General features: G+C 35.9%; 1 protein-coding gene across 1 annotated transcript; it reads left to right on the top strand.

The window, feature by feature from the left end:
• The first annotated feature begins 8,120 nt into the window (after positions 1–8,120).
• Positions 8,121–18,498, top strand: LOC126708524 (uncharacterized). The gene is made up of 4 exons (XM_050408313.1): positions 8,121–8,411; positions 17,681–17,734; positions 17,834–17,968; positions 18,124–18,498. Exons 1-4 carry the CDS (start codon positions 8,121–8,123, stop codon positions 18,496–18,498), a joined length of 855 nt encoding a protein of 284 aa, XP_050264270.1.
• Positions 18,499–19,233: the final 735 nt, after the last annotated feature.

The raw sequence follows: 19,233 nt of genomic DNA, 5'->3' as shown, positions 1-19,233 counted from the left end.
AATTACATATCCTAAAAAACTTTAAAATTACATAGCTTTGGGTCCTTGTTACAATCTACTAAATATTTACATGGCTTGTTGTCCTAGTTACATTCTACCCAAAACAAACAAAGACAAGGCAAGATCTACTTAACCAAAGACCTAAATCTGGAGGCTAGGTTACAGAATGGGAAGGTGTTAGGCACCCATTCCGCCCAGACAGAGTCTAGTCTTTTAGACTCTTGTGACCAATGTACTATGTTATGCATGTCATGAATGATATGTTGTACATGTGAAACAAAAATTAAATCACACAAATTTATTTATGAATGAAGTCTCTACTTTTATTTAAAAAAATTCAGATCTGTTTTGGTGATTAAAAAAAATTAATTTTGGTTTGTCAAAATTCTAGATCTGTTTTGTAGTATGTAAAAAAATTAAAAAATAAATAAAAAAGTGGTTTTTGATGATAAAAATTAAGAACTGTTTTATGATGAAATAAAGTCTTTTGGTTTGAAAAATATCAGATCTGCTTTTAAGAACTTAGAAAAAATGGCTTATAATTTATAAAAGATCAAATCTGTTTTTTAAGAGCTAAAAAAAAAAATTGTTTTTTGATGACAAAAAAAAAATCAGATCTGTTTTTATATATTTAAAAAAAATGAAAAAGATTTTTTTTAAGAAGAGAGTTTCACTCATAATTTAAATTTATGCAATCATGAATTAAGTAAAACAAACACAAACACAATCATGTTCAATCTTTTCCTTTATTTCAAAAATCTGCATATGTTAAAAAAATCAGATTTGTATCTATGAAAGATACAAATCAATTTTTTATTTAAGAAGAATTTAGATTTGCATCTAATGAAGATGCAGATTTGTTTTTTGAGTAAGAAAAATTCATATCTACATCTAAGAAAGATGTAGATCTATTTTGTTTTAAGAAAACTTCAGATCTACATCTAAGAAAGAGCAAATCTGTTTTTTATTAAGAAAAATTCAAATCTACATCTAAGAAAGATGTAGATTTGTTTTTGTTTTAAGAAAAATTCAGATCCATTTTATGAAGAAAAATTCAGTTCTACATCTAAGAAAGTTGTAGATCTGTTTTTTTTTTTTTTTTTTTTTTTAAGAAAAATAATTGGTTATATGCAGATAATTGGAATTAATAAAGAGATCATAACATAAAAAATAAAAATAATAAAAATCAAGATCATGCTTTAGCAAGACAATAATTAACAACTATGGATAAAAGAAAACATGCATCATCATAAACATGAAACATAAAAGAGAAAGGGTGATTGAAAAAAACCTCTTGCATAAGCACTCCTTGTTCATGAGAGGATGTTTTAGGGTTCAAAGAAACTTATTCAGTTATCTTTGAAACCTAAAAACCCTAATTTAAGCAGCAACACTCAAAGAAGGGATTAGAAAATATGGGCAATTTGAGAGCCCAAAAAGTGTGCCTCTTAGAGCGTGGAAAAAAAGTGTTGAATTATGAGGTTCTGTCTCTATTTATAGAAGCTAGAAGACTCTAAAAGATAGGTACGAGCGATTAAGGTTTGAATCCGAACGCATCATTTTGCAAAAAGGTCGAAAAGGGTGTGCCTTATCGTCACTCGAAAGCCGTTGGGCCAAAGCCCATCACATGAAAATTCGGCCCTTTTAGAGTGCCGTTCGACACTCCAAAAGTGCCAAATTGCCCTTATGGCTTCGAACACTTTTTCATGTTTGGGTGTCGTTTGGACTCCTTTTCTAGGGTTTTTTGGCTAGTCCTTGTACCTAGATGCATTTTCATCCTCCGTCTATGATTTTTCATCTCTTTTTGGATAATTTAGGATATGTAAGGACAATTATCTTATAGATAAATACCTTAAAATAAATCTTCATAAAGTTCAAATTATCCACAGTTTTATTGTTATCCAATCATCCCTTTTATTCCTGTGCATGCATCCCTATTTTAAATGCTAATTATTAGCCAATCACAAAATTAATTAACTAATTTTAATTGTTTAACTAATCAAAATTAATTTAAATTGATCATGTGTGGTCGATTCTACCTAGACACAATGCATGTTGACCGTGCAAACTTGATCATGCGATATCTTTCGATCTAATGGCCGGATTTAAAAACCGGAAACACCGTTGCAACCGTTAGAATCACAAGATCATTTTTATGATATGCAATGAATGAATTAATGCATGTAATGCAAAGACAAAATGATGTATGTAATACAAGAACAAATTGATGCATGTAATGCAATTATAATTTTTGGGGTACATGGATTGGTCATTCAAGTCATTCTCCTTGATTAAATTATGAGTGCAAAATTGAGTATCTATAATATTTCACAAATACTATCTTCATCCTACACTTGGAGGGTTGAGATTGCATTTTTAGCACTTCTGTCCCCTCCAGAACACACTAGTAAGCTTCTGCCTTGCAATCTGAGCTGTGCCACCACTGTTCATGGTCATTTCCTCATTAATGCGGCCTAAGGAGCAGTTGTCTTGCATTTAATGCGGAAGGGATAGCTTCCACTCCCTTCTCCTTTCACCCTCCTCGTAACTCGTGCCAAGCCTACTTTCTTTCCTTTGTGATATTTTAACTTTACGTGCCTCACATGGTTATTGCTCGTCCCCCAGGTCAACGGGTGCTCGTTTCGTGGTTATTCAATGCTCGTCCTCGAGGTCCGAGGTGCATCCTTGGAAATCATCTTAGCAATCCACTTAAATGAGATTAAGGATCCTCATCCACACAATAGCCGTCCAAAACCTCATTTTTCACCCCTAACCAAGAAAGATGAGGTTTTGGCTAGCAAAGTCACTAATAAGGATATACTCGTAAATAGGTTCCCCCCACGAGCATGTCTTTTCAATTGACTGTGATGCGCTCCTGACGCTTTGGAACCCTCAACTCTGTAATAAATGCGATTGATGGCCTACTGTCTACCACGTTCTACGGTGAGATCTTGATCGAACGGCCTAGGATTCTCTAGTAGAATGGGAGGGAGGTTTACCACTCCCTCTTTTCCCAGCTTTTTTATAATGAGATGTGAAACTCTTCTCTCCATTTTACCTCCCTAGAAGCAGAAAAGAACTTAAGCACACTCTTTTCATCTGATAATCTTGCCCAAGGAGTTTTCCTTCCCTAAATTCGTAAGTGCGTATCTCTGTTAAGCAGAGTTCTCCCTTTACTCTTTCTCATTTTCTGATTCTTCTTTTTCCTAAATGGGTAGATTTCTTAGCTTAGTTGAGACTCCTCAAAACTGAGAGGAATTTAAGAGGTACTATGAGATACCCAATAATGTGTCCATACAACACTGTAATCAAGGTGAATGGCATGAAAGAAGGCCTACTGGTGTAGTTGTAATTCCTATGATTGCCTTCATTGAGGGAGGCATGAGGATTCCTATGGGTAGAGTTACTAGGGATTTTTTAAACCTTTTTAGATTGTGTCCTACCCAGTATGTCCCTAATATGTTTAGAATACTAGGTAGTGTAGATGCTCTAAACGAAAAATTGGGCATACAACTTACCCACCACAATGTGAATTGGGTGTACAGTTGTCAAAAATATGCTGATGGGGGGGCTACTACCTAAAAACTAAGGTTCCCACTGTTAGGTTAATTTCTTGTCTCCCTGAAATGAACAAAGGCATTGACGAGGACTTTCTCATTGTGTCAAGAGAGTGACACGACGGACTCCATTCCCCTACCAAGGATGGAACTCCATGTGGGATTGCTTAGGGACACTTAATAAAAAATAGTGTTAGCTTAGGAAATTACGCATAACTTTTTACATGATATTTTATCAAATTTACTTTTTTGTATGCTCATTTATCTTTTACTTGTTTGGATTGAGGTTCGCCCGACCTGTTAACTAATGATAACCCTTGATTTTTCTTTTTCAAAAAAAAAAGAGCTACTGCCAAAAGACGAAGCCTGGTAAACTTTGAGTTGCTAAATCAAGTCCTAAGATCCGAGATCTTCCTACACAAGGATGGTCAATTTCGAGCAGTTCATGTTATCTTAGGCTTTGTCCCCATATCCAACCGCTTCCAAAAGTCCAAACATGTGATTAAAGCTCGGGATTCCCACCTCGCATTGGTTGACGTGGCTATTGAAGGTTTCATAAGCTAGCCTCCCCCCAAAGGAACGCAAATAATCGAGCTATCTACCTTCACAAACCTAGAGCCTACTGAACTTCCTGCTCCCGAGAGGCATCGACTTGTAATAGAGGAGATCACATCCTCAAATGAAGGAGAGGATACAGAATCAGAGGACATCTTGGAGGAGGATACTGAAAATCCTGTCCGAGACAAGGATTTTGAAGTTTTTTAAAACACCCATGCATCCGAGGAGGAAACACTTAGCCCCCAGTCCACCACAATTCTTGTCAGTGAAGACCAAGAACACACTGAAGCACCAGAAGACATGGTGATAGAGAGAAGGCTTCCAGGCCTACTTTCTCTATTGGAATCCCACGCTAGGACTACAATGCCTGAGGTTCCAGTCATTCTAAGGCCTCTAACTCCAATCATTCCAGCCTCCATCCAGATAGAACCAATAGATAAAAAGCGAAAAAGGGATAGGAGAGTGGGCAAAGGAGTTGTAGATGAGGGAGAGGTTCAAGAGGAAACTCCCTTAGAGCCCACCAAGGTGGTCAAGATGACTCGCACCCAGCAAAGAAAGGGTGTAGAGAGATCCAACACCGCCTCCGAGCGTAGGTCCAAGGCTCCAATCTGGAACCCTTCCTTTGCTCTGGACGACTCACCTCTCCTAGAGGACGCTTCCATCCGGGATTTCGACGGTGGAAGAGTTGGCTACATAGCCAACACTGTGGAGCAAGCCCTTCTACTCCCTAGGGATATGGATGAGCTTCAAAACTTAAAGAAGCACGAGCTCTTCCTATTTGTGAAGAGGGACTTGGGCTTGGTAACACTTCTCCTCTGTATTACTATTTAATGGCCCTCCACACAAGTTTCCCTACTAACTTTAATATGAATTGTTTACACCCAGGCTACCTAAGCAGCACATGTAGTAGAGGAATTGGTGAACCAGGCCTTCCATGACACAAAGGAGGAGAAGTCCAAACACCTTGCTGTGCAAAAGGCCTAGGCAGCCACTGACAAGAAGCTGAAGGAGACCCTCCAAAAATTGGCTGAGTGTGATAAGGTGAGAAAAAGCGCTGAGGCTTCCATAGAAAGCACAAAAAGGCAAGCTAGGGAGTAGTTGGTGCAGCTGAGGGAGGCTGAGAAGCAACTCGCCTTTGCTCAGACAACCATCACAAAGCTGAGGAAGGAGCTCGTCTTAAAGGACAAGGAGATAGAGAAGGACGAGCAAACGGCTTACGACCAAGGGCAGAAGGAGACTGAGACTCACTTAAAGTCCCAACTACCTATTGTATGCCGCAGCTTTTGCCTACAGACATGGATCGAGGCCTTGAATACTGCTAGGGTGGACTCCAACTCAGAATTGAGGAATCTTGAGAGAGCCTTCTACCCCCCAGCAAGTAGAACTCGCCCAGCTCTCCAATCCTCTGTCAGCACTTCCACTTCAACCCCAGCGAGCTCTACAGAGGCCATTCATCCAAAGCCTAGTACCATTACCCCTGCCAAAGCTAAGCCTAACAAGTAGCAGCCCAAAACTACTGCTCCAGCCAAAACCAAACCCAGCGAGCAACAGCCCCAAGCTATTGTGTTAGCCCAGGCCAAACCAAGTGAGCAACAACCAAGCACTCTCATTCCTACCAAGACCAAACAAACCAAGCTAGTTGTCTCCAAACTTAGCACAATTGCTGTCCAAGGCACTAAAAGGGCAGCCAAGGTGCCTCCCCCAGCTAATGACCTTTCTACAAATGCGCCACCAACCACAATGGCCACTTCTGCCCCCACTCCAACTCCCGAAGTGCAAACCACAACATAAACTGAGGCACAAAGGACTTCTAAAGCCTAAAGACCATGGTAGTGGACCTTTGTTCCTTTTTCTTAGTTGTTTTTTGTGTTTTTTTTTTTTTTTTATATAGAAACAAAAGGCATTTTGTACTTTCCTTCTTTGCGTTATGTATCTTTTGTGGTTTGAATTAATGAAAAACTCTTACTAGCTTTTGTCATTTCATCTTTGTACTTAATATTATATATTTTTCTTTTTAGGATCCTAAGCCCTGTTTAACATATGCTCGTGCAAAGATGTATTCATGTTATGTGTTAATTTCCCTAAGTAAGTTACTTAGGAAACAGAACATAATCACGGTTATATCAAATGTCGCAAACACAATGCAAGTGATAAAGAGGGTTTAACTTAGTAAAGGCTCTGTTTAATATACAAAGCAACCTAAGCGCTAACTTACCTGAGACAGATCTTTCATGGGGTTAAATTCTAACAAGGTGTTACTTATCATCAATATGATCTTGATGTCAATTAAGCCAAGGTAGACAACTCAAGGAGTTGAGTCTAACCAAGGTTCTACTTAACATAGAAAAGTTACATTGTGCTCCTATACCCAAGGCCTGTAGTCCGAGAAGCAATGCATTATGAAGTTATGCTTATCAGCAAAGAATATTTCATGGATATACTTTCAATTGCTTTAAGTGATGCTCATGGAGATTTCTTCAACAAGGGTATTGCATTAAGAGTCTCTATCATCCTTTACTAGTAAATCAGGTGTTGATTTACCCAAGGTAGGTGATCTAAGGAATCAGGCATAACCGAGATTCTGTTTAGCACTTAGAGCGTTAAGAAGCATTAATTTACCCAAGGTATATGGTCCGAGGAATCAGACATAACCGAGGTTCTGTTTAACACTTAAACGAATACTAGAGAGCATTAATTTACCCAAGGTGTGTGGTTTGAGGAACCAGACATGACGGAGGTTCTGTTTAACACTTAAACGAACACTGGAGAGCATTAATTTACCCAAGGTATGTGGTCCGAGGAACCAGATATGACCGAGGTTCTATTTAACACTTAAACGAACACTAGAGAGCATTAATTTACCCAAGGTATGTGGTTCGAGGAACCAGACATGACTAAGGTTCTATTTAACACTTAAACGAATACTGGAGAGCATTAATTTACCCAAGGTATGAATTGGTGTAATGCCATCATATTTTCATATTGTCATATTCATTATTATTATTGTTGAATATTAGCAACGCGATGTGTTATATCATGTTGTGTATGCTAGAGTAGATGCGGAAGAGGAAGCATAAAGGAGGAACACTGAGAACACGAGGGTTACGTGGTTCAGCCTTACGGCCTACATCCACGGAGGAATCCCTTAAGGGCTACATCTTTATTGTATGAGAGTGTAGTACAATAACCTCCTATGTTACAATGAACCCTAACATGAGTATATATAGGTGACTAAACCCTAGACTAATAGACTTCTAGTACAAGTAGGAGACTTGACTTGCACACAAAGTAGAATTAGGGTTGGGCCTATTACATTGGGCTAATATGAATAATATATATCTCTAACACCCTCCCTCAAACTCAAGGTGGAAGCTCGATGAAGACTTGAGGTTGGATAAGCATGAGAAGATCACTTGAAGATGCCTTGAAGAATGCCTTCGAAGAAACCACAATGAAGAATGTGCCAAATGTCCAATTTCGGAGCCTCAAATGCAGAAATGGAGCCCAAAATCGGAATCTACGCGAAAAACTGAGCAAGATAGGCCCTTTTGGAAATTTTGACTTTTGGTCAAAAGTCAACGCAAAAGTCAAAGTCAACTGGTCCAGGTCAAGTCAACAGTCAAAGTGCTCACGGGTCAGATCCGGGTGGTCCGGGTCGGGTCGGTCCGAGTCAACGACGTGGTACTGACGAGACGACACTGCTGACGTGGCTGATGACGTGTCGCTGACGTGTACTAGGGCTGACGTGGTCGTGCTTGCGTGGCTGCTGACGTGGATAGATGACGTCATTCGGTGACGTCAGATGACGTCAGCAGGAGTTTTCCGGCGCGTGGATGCGCGTGACAGCGTCACCGGCGCGTGGAGGAGAAGCCGAAAACTAGGGAGGTGCGTGAAGGCGCGTGTCAGCTCGGTTGAGGCCCAGAATTTTAGGTTCTCTAGATCGGTCGACGAGGAAGCCGACTGGGCGGCGCGTGCACCAGAATACGATCTAGAAGGCAGGATTCTATGGCGGCGCGTGGGAGATTTTCCAGAGGCTTCGGAGGCGCGTGGTGGCGCGTGGAGGCGCGTGGCAAGGCTTCGGGTGACCGGATTTCTGGGTTTTGGTCGCGGGAGATCTTGGAGCACGTCTGTGGTGTTGGTTTCATCAGGCGAAGCTTGAAGTTGCATAGATCGGAGATTGATGTCACGGGTTTGCTTGAGTTTGTGGATCTTGGACACAGCACTGCGCCACGGTGGCTGCGAGATGCCGTGGAGTCTAGATCCAGCAGAGAAGCATATGTGACTTCTGATGGTGATGTGCACATGAGAATCTTCTTTGTTGTGTAGAGATGTTTGTTTGATGCCAAGAACGAAGTTTGGCTCTGATACCATGTTGAATATTAGCAACGCGATGTGTTATATCATGTTGTGTATGCTAGAGTAGATGCGGAAGAGGAAGCATAAAGGAGGAACACTGAGAACACGAGGGTTACGTGGTTCAGCCTTACGGCCTACATCCACGGAGGAATCCCTTAAGGGCTACATCTTTATTGTATGAGAGTGTAGTACAATAACCTCCTATGTTACAATGAACCCTAACATGAGTATATATAGGTGACTAAACCCTAGACTAATAGACTTCTAGTACAAGTAGGAGACTTGACTTGCACACAAAGTAGAATTAGGGTTGGGCCTATTACATTGGGCTAATATGAATAATATATATCTCTAACAATTATCACTATTAGCATGTCACCGCCTAGATACATCATTTTGGATTTTCAACTTTATTGTTAGTAGTTAGTACCAAGCATTATTGCTAGTTCTCAAGTAAAACGTAAAAAATTAATTTACTATTGGTAGTTCCCCACAACATGTTTAATTAAAAGAAGAATAGAAAAAAAGACAATTGACCAAACTGATTGGTACTTAAATAAGCTATTCTTATATGTTCATTAGCAAAAAGATAAAAGATAGGCTTTGTTCTACAGTATTGTTTCCCCCTATATATAACTTTTTTCAAGAGTCCTCCTAAAGCTTCTCATTTTAATGGACCGGGAACTGATCAAATCCCTCCCTAACTGATTATGTTTGCAAATTTATATAATTGTGATATTCCTATGCCTACTGAATATAATGCGAATCTTTACCAATGCTTATGGCCAACGAGGGATCAAAGCCCTGTGTTGTTATCTATGTAAGACCATGGTTCAAGTTTCTTTAAGACTCTTCTCATCAATATCCTCCCGACTTATAGCAGGGAGCATAGTTTGAGATGCTTAGCTTTGTCCAAAACTTCCCAATCATGCAAAATGAAATGCTAATATGCTTGAACTTTGACAATTTCTATAAGACAATTCATACATAATCTCAGTAGGTTCGTTCTTCATAGAGTTGAGAAACATATTATCCCCTTGAGAGGTTCTTCACATCTTTGCTTCTAGTGGAAAAATTAAATATCCTATCATTAACCTCATGTTAAGCCTGCCAACTTTGATCATTTTGATTAGATTTTGACGAAATTTCAACTTCTATTTGTAATCAATTGATTGCTTTATAAATACGTTCTTTCATGAATTTTCTATGATCGAGAAGTTTGAGGCAACTATAGCTGCCAATAGCTTGGTGACAGAGAGTTTGATGAACTTAGAAATCTCGAAGGTTTGGCCATGTGTCTGCTGCACAGTTGATTGAATTGGACAAAGAAAGCTTAACTTTTTCAGACAAGTTTGATCATCTGACTCTCTATATGACTCTTGCTTTAAGTTGGTCCAGCAAGAGGAAGACCTTGCTGCAAAGCATTGCCAAAAAACAATATGATCAACTTCATGATAACTTCTTATATATGCATGACATCAGAAAAAGATGCATTGCAACTAGTAAATCAGGAATTAAACAATAAGCTCATCAAACTTCAGAAAGTCCAAGAGTATGTTATGGCACATCTTTCAGAAACTTTGGTTTCAAAGAAGATTGAAACAGAAATGTTGGTGTCCAAATTAGAGGAGAAAATTGATACTCTGTCAGAAAAGTTCAAGATCATCTGAGAATAAAATGGTTTGCAAGTTTTGTTCCCTCATTTATGCCACATTTTACAACTCTTTATTGCTTTACTGAGCTTATTTCATGATATATTGCAACAAGATTTATAGCTGCAAAATTTTCAGCATTAGAAAATGAGAATAAAGATAATTCAGAGAAATTACATTACAGTCAGAGATACAGAAAAAAGTAGAAGAAGAAAAAGATATTTTGCAAAAGGATAGTGATAAACATAAGCAGCATGTAGATTTGCTAGAGAAACATAAGGACTGTTCAACCTCCATTGGCACTTCCACAAACTTAGTTCCCAACTTCCTCCCTCTTGGGTTCCACATCTAAACCCAGACCCATCAAAACCCATTTTCAAAAGCCTCCAAATTTGTACTCAACCTTGCTGACAAAAACCTCAAGTTGCAGAAAAGAATGTGTCCTCCATCAAAATTTTTGAATTTTTAGACCCAGGTTGAAATGGGTCCTTCTATGGTACCTATGAGATATTGTACCCTCTTTGATTAAGATGATCAATATCAAATGTTATGATTATAGTTATTGTTAGGGTAAAAATGTATTGACCCCTTGCAAATTAAATAATTACCCAAGTTAATTAATTAGGTTCAATTACATGCAATAGCATGGCAACACAAACAAATCACCAAATTATCTAAATGCAGCAGAAAATAAATTTGACATAGGTGATTTGTTTACAAATGGAGAAAACCACCGAGGCAAAATCCCAACGGGTGATTTTAAGGTCACCACTCCCAAGAATCCACTATTATCAATCACAAGCGGTTATAAGTATAAGGAATCTTACCAAACCCTTTGGCCTATCCCGAAATACCAACCTACAGTTGAACCCTTACCCCACTACCTAATTGGACTTGTATTGTAGCGGCAATCTTTCAGTTCAATGCACAAATCCTAGTACGTGACTAACTAATGATGCATGGATCCCAATACATGACTAACTCCAGCAACTTGAAGAGGTAGTTGGCTATAAAGTTCTTCAGTTCATCAACAATGAAAATCAGGAAGCTCCTTAGTCACAAAACCCTTGGCGTAAAGACACAATAGCTTCTTCAGAGAGAATAATGACCTTTAAAATAATCCTTATATATGTCTAGGGTTGTGAGAAAAGAAACCCTATACAAATATACAAGCATGGGCCGAAAATCAAATCTGGAATTTATGATTTCGTAAGTCTCGATAGAAACAGCTTGTGTCAAGCTTCGACTTTAAATCTCGATAGAAGACTTTCTGTCAAGATTGCTGTCAAGCTTTAATGAACAGCTCTTCTTCACTTGTTTCTTGGTCAGATCTTTATGACTTTAACACTTGACTTGAACAACATGTTTCTTGAAGTCTTAAACTCATCCTAGATCTACCTAATTACAAGTAAAGTGCATTTTGTCAAAAGATTATCAAATTACATAAAATATGTTTCTAACAATTATCAAACCATATTTCTTTTTTAAAGTATAGATAAATTTGTTCTTTGTTTTTATGGTAAAAACTAAATTCTTTTGCCAACGGGGTTAGTTTAGTTAGTAAGACTTGAACGTTTTGCCCAAAAAGCCTAGGTTTGAATTTTGCTGTCAACAGTCCTCCTTGATAGGCGATCTTTAAGTTCAATATAAGTCTTCTCTGAGGTTTACAGCTTGGAGTAGCCTTCCTTCACCTAAACTTTTTGTTTACCAAAATAAAATAAAATTAAAAAAAAAAAACTAAATTCCTCTTCTAAAAAAAATAAAAGAAAAAAGAATAAATCAATTCAATCTTAATTCCCATAAATAAATAAATAAATAAATCAATGTTGATCGTAGATTCGTAGCCGACAAAAGAGTTTTAATAGGATTCAAATTTAGACATACATTCCAAACATCCTAGAAGTTCATGTTACCTCTGATGGTTGTATAAGAGATCTGGGGTTCAATCTCTACCTACACCAAAAACCGATTGAAGTCTTGTTTTAATAATAAAGAGATTTGCCATGCCAACGGAGTCATGTGACCTCTTTAATCTTTTAATAAGTTTTTTTCCCCCGAATGTATTATAAGCTAAATAGTCACGTCAAGCCCAAGTACGAACACAATCAAATTTCGTTTCCTTTTTCAGTATTTTTCATTGGTAAACGCATCACTCACACTAGCCAATCAAACGCTAATAACTAGTCCAGGCTCACCTCTGGTGGTTCATTACGATTAGCTACAAAATTCCTCAATCTTTGTTTGAATTGAAAATTTTTATAGTAAGAGTATGAATTTGATAAGGATGAAGTGTAAAACTTATATTTTACACAATTTAATAAGAGATTGTCACATTAGTATTTTACTTAAAATTTAATACATTCTACCACACCTAATAATATCTCAATAAACTCTCAATTTTGTTAGATTTTAGGATTTATATATGAGTATTAGAATTTTTTTTTTTTTTTTTTTTTTTTTGAGAATCCTATGAGTATTAGAATTGATTGGGTATGGTTGTACTTCTTCTTAAATATGTGATAAGATAATGTGGTATGTTAGGATTGGAAAAGTAAAACATTAGTTTTACACCATATCCTTACATAATTTAATTCCTTATAGTAATAAATAATCTGTATATATTAAGAGGATTTAGAAAGTTAGTTATTATCTTTTTCTATTTTAAAAATACTCCTAATTTAATTAACTTATCTTTATTCCTAAAACATAAAAATAAGGTTAAAATCGTAAATTGATTTAAAAAATTATAAAAAAACCTACTCATGTTTATAAAACTAAACCATGTTCTATAAAACTTCCCACTATCCCATGTATACAACCAAAACTACACCCATGTTCCTCTTAAAAAAAAAAAAAAAAAAAACTACCCTATGTTCTAAAAAAAAATACCCCAAGTTCCTAAAAAAATAAATAAATAAAAAATAAAAAACCTAAAAAAAAAAAATTCTTATTGCACGCACAAATTGCATGTGATGAGACTAGCATGTTTTATACTTTCAAAGTCAAGAGTGAGGCTACCATGAGAATGTTCTTACTAGCCCTTCTCATATTTGTCAGATATATATATCTAAAGTATGAAAAGTATCATTTATTATTGTTATGTTCCAGTTGAGTCACATCTGCAGTTATTGTTATATCTCTCTCTCTCTCAATTCTTTTCATTTTTGAGTTTTCTTGGGTTTAATTTTTGTTAATCCGGGTTTGGGTTTCAATTTTTTTCTGTCCTTACGTAAATTGATTCATTTTTCCCCCTCTATAACATTAGTTCACTTTTCATTAGCATTTTCAACGCAAGAAAATTACCTAAAAGTTGTGCGCTTCATTTGAAGATTTCAGTTCTATCCATTTATTGTCTGAAAGTTCAAATATGTGTATAAACATCCTTGAACGTGTAGACCCCCAAATTACAACTTAACCAATTCAAGCAATATGTCAAACAACTAGTGTGCGAAAAATTAACATAAGCTATAATATGGAATTGGAAAAACTATCTAAGCCAAATTAAAATCACAACCCACAGCAGATAATAAAAGGGAAAGATAAAAGGGAAGGAAGATGCAAACACAAAGACAACACGCGATGTGTTATCGAAGAGGAAACCGAAGCCCTCGGCGTAAAACCTCTCCGCCGCCCTCCAAGCGGTAAACAATCCACTAGAAAATATAGTTGGGATACATGGACAACAATAGACCCTCCAAGCCTAATCTACTCAGTGCACCTAAGCCCTCCAAGCTTCTTGCTCCAACGAGGTTGCGCCGAACCTTTTTCTTTTTTAGCTTCCCGGATTCCGCTACTAGACCGTAGCATCAACCAATGTAGATTGGTTCCTTCCTAACTGCTTCCCAGAAATCCAAACAGCCCTCTCACAGTGATGAATATGGTGAGAACAAGGTTTGGTAAAATGCCTCTCAAGGATTTGACAATGGAGAGGAAGAGAATTGAGGAATTTGAAGAGACTCTAATGTACAGATTGTGGGTGAATCAATCTTGTTTTTCTTTAGGGTTTCTCTCTTAAAATTCTCTCTGGAAGCTCTCTTACATTTGTGGGTAAAAGGGGTATTTATACTGGAGTGAGAGAGGAATGTGAAACGTCAAAATTTACAAAACAGGGGTGGCTCGCGGCTTGTCCTCGACACTTGACTAAGTCGCGAGATAACCGTATGGCCAGTTGTCCTATTTTGTCCTGTAGTGCTCCAGCTAGCATGACTGTTCACCTTCCGGCATGCTTGGCACGTGTGCTACGTCTGGCGGCTTGCAGCCGCGAGTCACCCGCGAGGCCAAGCCGCGAGTCTCTGTTTTCTTGCACACTCTTGAGCAAACTTCACTCTATCTCACTCACTACCTTTACAACAAGCCCACCTAAATACAGGGTTACTAAATACTGAAATACAAGCAAATTTGGTACGGAATAAAGCCAATTAGATGGTTGAATAAATTCAACCTTACATTGTCAAAGTTAAATATCTAATATGAGAGAGAGAGAGAGAGAGAGAGAGAGAGAGAGAGAGAGAGAGAGATTTTTAATTGCTTATACACAACAATCAAGGTGTTCACATGAGATTTTTAGTGGGCTGGTTTTATAGAAGAGTCTTGCTAACGAGTGCCCTTAGGGCACTGGTTAAGAATCCAGTTTAAGAAAGTTTTTATGGAAAAAGAAAAAAAAACAATTAATGTTTTGATAGCTTTTTTCATTTCCCATAAAAGTGATGTCAAAACTTTCTTTAATTGGATTCTTAACCAGTGCTCTAAAGGCACTCGTTAGCATTTTCCTTTATAGAAAGCCTAGATAATCACTCTAAATATTATAGAAAGCGGCTCCACTTTCTATAAAGGGATACAAAGACACCAAAGATATATCAAGACTAATGGGAATTATAACCCATTTATTCACATAAATAATATATCTAACTATGTTATGGTGAGAATTTCTAAATAAAGATTGAAGGTTTTTTTTTTTTTTTTTTTTTTTTTTTTTTTAAGAAGAGAAGAGAAGAGGACAAAGATTGAAGTTAAATGCAAGAATCCAAGTCTCCATAAAAATTAAAGTTTATACCTTTTTATTTACCACAAAATTAACTACAAATAAATTTCATTATAATGAGAATTTAACAATTTATTTATAATTAATAAGTTTCTTTTCTATAGGAATATGAAGGGAAATACAAATGACAGAACAACTATATTTAATGTGCGGGTATATAAATGACAACACACATGGTTTGTGGTATAGATCACGTACCAATGGCTAAAATGGTTGTCTTACTGGTTTTGTTCACATTGTTTCTCTCTTTTAACAGCAGTAATAAGGTTGGTTGCAAGAGAATATATCGAGAAGATCACATGGAGTTGAAAAGGCAACTTAAGCTTTTAAATAAGTAGGCCAAGAAAACTATTCAGGCAAGATAAATATTTCTATTTATGTGTATTTGTGTGTGTATATATATTTATGTTGAAGAAATAATGTTGCAGCTATTATAATGGAAAGTGATTTTGTGATTTGTAGACAAAGTACGGCGATACATATGATTGCATTAATCTCTATGAACAACCGTTCTTCAATTATCCTTCTCTCAAGAACCATAATTATCTTCCTCAAAAAAATATTAAATAAATAAAGAACCGTAATTATGATTTTCCAGTAAACTTCTATTACTATGTCACATTTTTCTAATTTTTTAGTTTTTTTTTTTTAATGAAGAAAAGTAACACTTACTTCAATATTGAATTAATTAATGTACAGGTGAGATCTACCTCCAACCCTAAAGGAATCAGAGACCAAAAGTCTTCACCACTATTTAACCCATCTAATTTTTGGCTAAATGGTAAAGGTTGTCCAGATGGTATGGTTCCCATTAAGAGAAATAAAATGGCTGATCTCAAAAGGGCAAAGTTAGCTATAGAGATACATAACTCAAAATATAAACCACTCACTATAGATAGACCTGGTACTCATGTGAGTTATCATTGCTACAATCTAATTTATTTTCACTTATTTCATACATTTGCATATATTTTGTGTTGTAGTTGTAGTTGGTTCCTTTATTGTATATTATTTTCTTTTGATAGGAAAATAAGTATCTAATTATGTCAAGGAATAGTTGTGTAAATTATTTTCTTTCCCCTCCATAAGTTTTAACTAATACACCCCAACTAGGGGCGGTGCCAAGTGTAATTCAGGGTGGTCCTGTGACCACCCTGACTTTAAAAAAATAAAAAATAAAAAATTATATACCTTAGAAAATAAGAATTTTAAATTAAAATGGGATGATGACCGCCCTAGAAAAAAAATTTGACCACCATAAAAAAATAAAAAATAAAAAAATTGAACATTCTAAATTAAAACTCGAGTCTATTAAAAATAAAATTTGATCTCTCCAAAATTTTGGTAAGTTGAAGATTGAACAAAAATATTATGAGAAATATTATGTTTACAATATTTTCACAATAAATTCTAAAAAGTTGTTATTAGTGGACAAAAAAATAACTTTAGTGGTATGTAAATTATAACCAGTAACAAATTGCCACCTAGGATTTGTTATGAAATTGTTGTGGACATAGCATTTCTTAAAAATTGTTCAAACCAAAAAATTAGCCTAAAAGCCCAAGCTAAATGTTTAATTGTGATGTTTTAAATTGTTTTCAAAAGAAAAATTTTTAAATTTTTTTAAAAAATGCATATTTTCAAATAGCTAGTCAGTTAGTACTTTCTTTAATCTTTAGCTGAATTTGTTGGATTTATGTGACACATCTTGTACATACGCATATGTATTAAAATAATGCCTCAATATTTTATTGAACATGATTAATTTAACGGTTTAATGCTAAGTTGAATAAATTGAATGAACTTATTATTTACCCTTTATTCATTTGCTATCACATGTATTGTAAGATTCATTTTCTAGGCAAATTTATATTGACTTGAATAATATCCTTTCAGATCCTAGGCTATAAGAAAATGTCTCATCTTTTTATGCTAATGATTAGGATGAAATAAAGAGAGCATATTTACAATGAAGTTCTTGTCAGGACGAAAAAAAAGGATGATGTATTTTTTTATTGTTACTTATTTAGTCAAGATGTTGGTAATTGAATGTAGTTTAATGATTATTTGGTTACATACATTGAAAACATGTAGCTAATAGCATTAATAATGAGTTATCATACAATGATTTCAAAAGCTGAAAGTGATACAATGCCTCATTCACTTAAATTAATAATACACTACAATGGTTTTCTAGCATTGATATCGGTCGGGTTTGGTCAAGCTGAAGGGAAATTTTCTCGGTCTTGCTAGATTTAAAACCAATATAGACTGATACATTAACAAAACCGTAACAAATACAAACATCGTGTACCATGGAGGTTCTGCAATCATCGGCATATACAACCCAAAAGTCAAAGGAACTCAATACAGTTCTGCCCGCATAAAGGTTCAAAATTATCCAGAAAGCATAGAAGTTGGATGGACAGTAAGTAAAAGAGGAAACAAGTTTACAATATGTATTTATGTATGTATATGAGCTTGTTAAATCTAATACTCATTTCTTTTTGTCTTAGGTAAATCCAACCTTGTACAACGATACTCATACTAGATTATACACATTTACAAAAGTAATTAATATATTTTTTTCTATGCATACGTTGTTCTATTAATTATGTAATAAACTGCGCTATTTACCTACTTTTAATATTTGATGTTTCCATCTACAGACAGCTAAATCCTCATGCTTCAATACATTATGTAATTCAATAATTCCTGTGAGGACGGATATTCCTCTAGCAATTCCTTTAGAGTCAATTTCAACGCCAGAACAGCAATTTGACTTGCAATTAATGCTTTTTTGGGTAAATAAATAGATATATGTGTTTATATAGATGTGTGTGCTCATGTGCATGTGTGTTTCTTTCATACTAACCTCTTTTTGCCTCAAGTATGATAGAAAAAAAGCATATAATTTGTTCTTACTTCCTGTGTTTGTGTTTTTTCTCTTGAATGATAGGATTCTAGCAATGGAAACTGGTTTCTAAAATTTGGTCAAGATGAAACTGTAATCGGATTTTGGCCAAAAAATGTATTCACTGCTTTAGGAGACGGTGCTAATTACGTTGAATGGGGAGGAGAGGTTTTTAGTCCTCCTGGTGTGCCTAGCCCTCCCATGGGCTCTGGGTATAGTGAAAGGTTAAAAGAAAACACCAAATATGATGCATATTGCAGGCAAATTAAAACAATTAATGAGACTGATTATGTTTTGAATGCTGTTGATACCGAAAGTTTTTCAGATATCGTACAATATCAAGTTATTGATGAAGGAAGAGTAGGTGCAGATCAGCACCTAGTACTGTTTGGGGGTGTGGGTGGTTATATTGGGGAATAAAGGTTTCTAAGTTTTCTTCTGGTTGAGTGCATGTATTCTTATCAATAAAATGACTTTCAAGTCAACTTTCAATTCACAATACTTCTAGCATGAATATTGTTGGCTATTTTCCATCCAACAGTGAACCATAAGCGATCAAATGTAAATGATGATGAGACCATTATTAGCAGAATATCAGAAACTGAGAAAGATGCAAAGAAATGAAGTACAAACGAAGATTCTCATTGTTAACTTTGCCTAGTGTAGCAAAAATATTAGGACATCCTTTAATGGCAGATGGGAAGCCTGAATAACATGCTGACTTCTCATTTGACACAAAATACCAGAAACAGATTGTTGATGCCATAGAATCTGTTCAGTTGTTTGCTTTTCTGTTTAAAGTTGGGAATGGCTGTCATGGTCAATCTTTGGAATGCTAGAAGCATGATACTAGCCTAAAGTAATTGAGTTAATACTAATAAGTAAATAAAAATATGGAAACAAAGACTCAAAAGTAATTTCTATCTCACCTGAATTACATTGACCTGAAATTTTGAGTTCATAATTTCCATAAACTTCTTGACTAAATTCCCTTTCTAGGTAACCATATATAACAATGATAAGAATGAGATGGGATGGTTGCTTGAGTATCTTCTTTGATGACCGACAATTACGCTCAAGTGAGATCTGCTTGATCTAATAATTTAAGGTATATAACATTTAACCAAAAGCTAGACATCTTATATAACATGATAG

Source organism: Quercus robur, chromosome 12 (assembly GCF_932294415.1).
Source record: "Quercus robur chromosome 12, dhQueRobu3.1, whole genome shotgun sequence".
In the NCBI taxonomy this organism is placed as follows: Eukaryota; Viridiplantae; Streptophyta; class Magnoliopsida; order Fagales; family Fagaceae; genus Quercus; species Quercus robur.
This window is presented reverse-complemented; position numbering and strand designations above follow the sequence as displayed.

Bases quoted from the DNA above. Each gene is read 5' to 3' on its own strand.
- LOC126708524 (XM_050408313.1), top strand. From the start codon at position 8,121: ATGGCGGCGCGTGGGAGATTTTCCAGAGGCTTCGGAGGCGCGTGGTGG. The intron at 8,412-17,680 runs GTGCACATGAGA...TTTTTGTCTTAG, and splicing joins ATGTGACTTCTGATGGTGAT to GTAAATCCAACCTTGTACAA. The intron at 17,735-17,833 runs GTAATTAATATA...TTCCATCTACAG, and splicing joins GATTATACACATTTACAAAA to ACAGCTAAATCCTCATGCTT.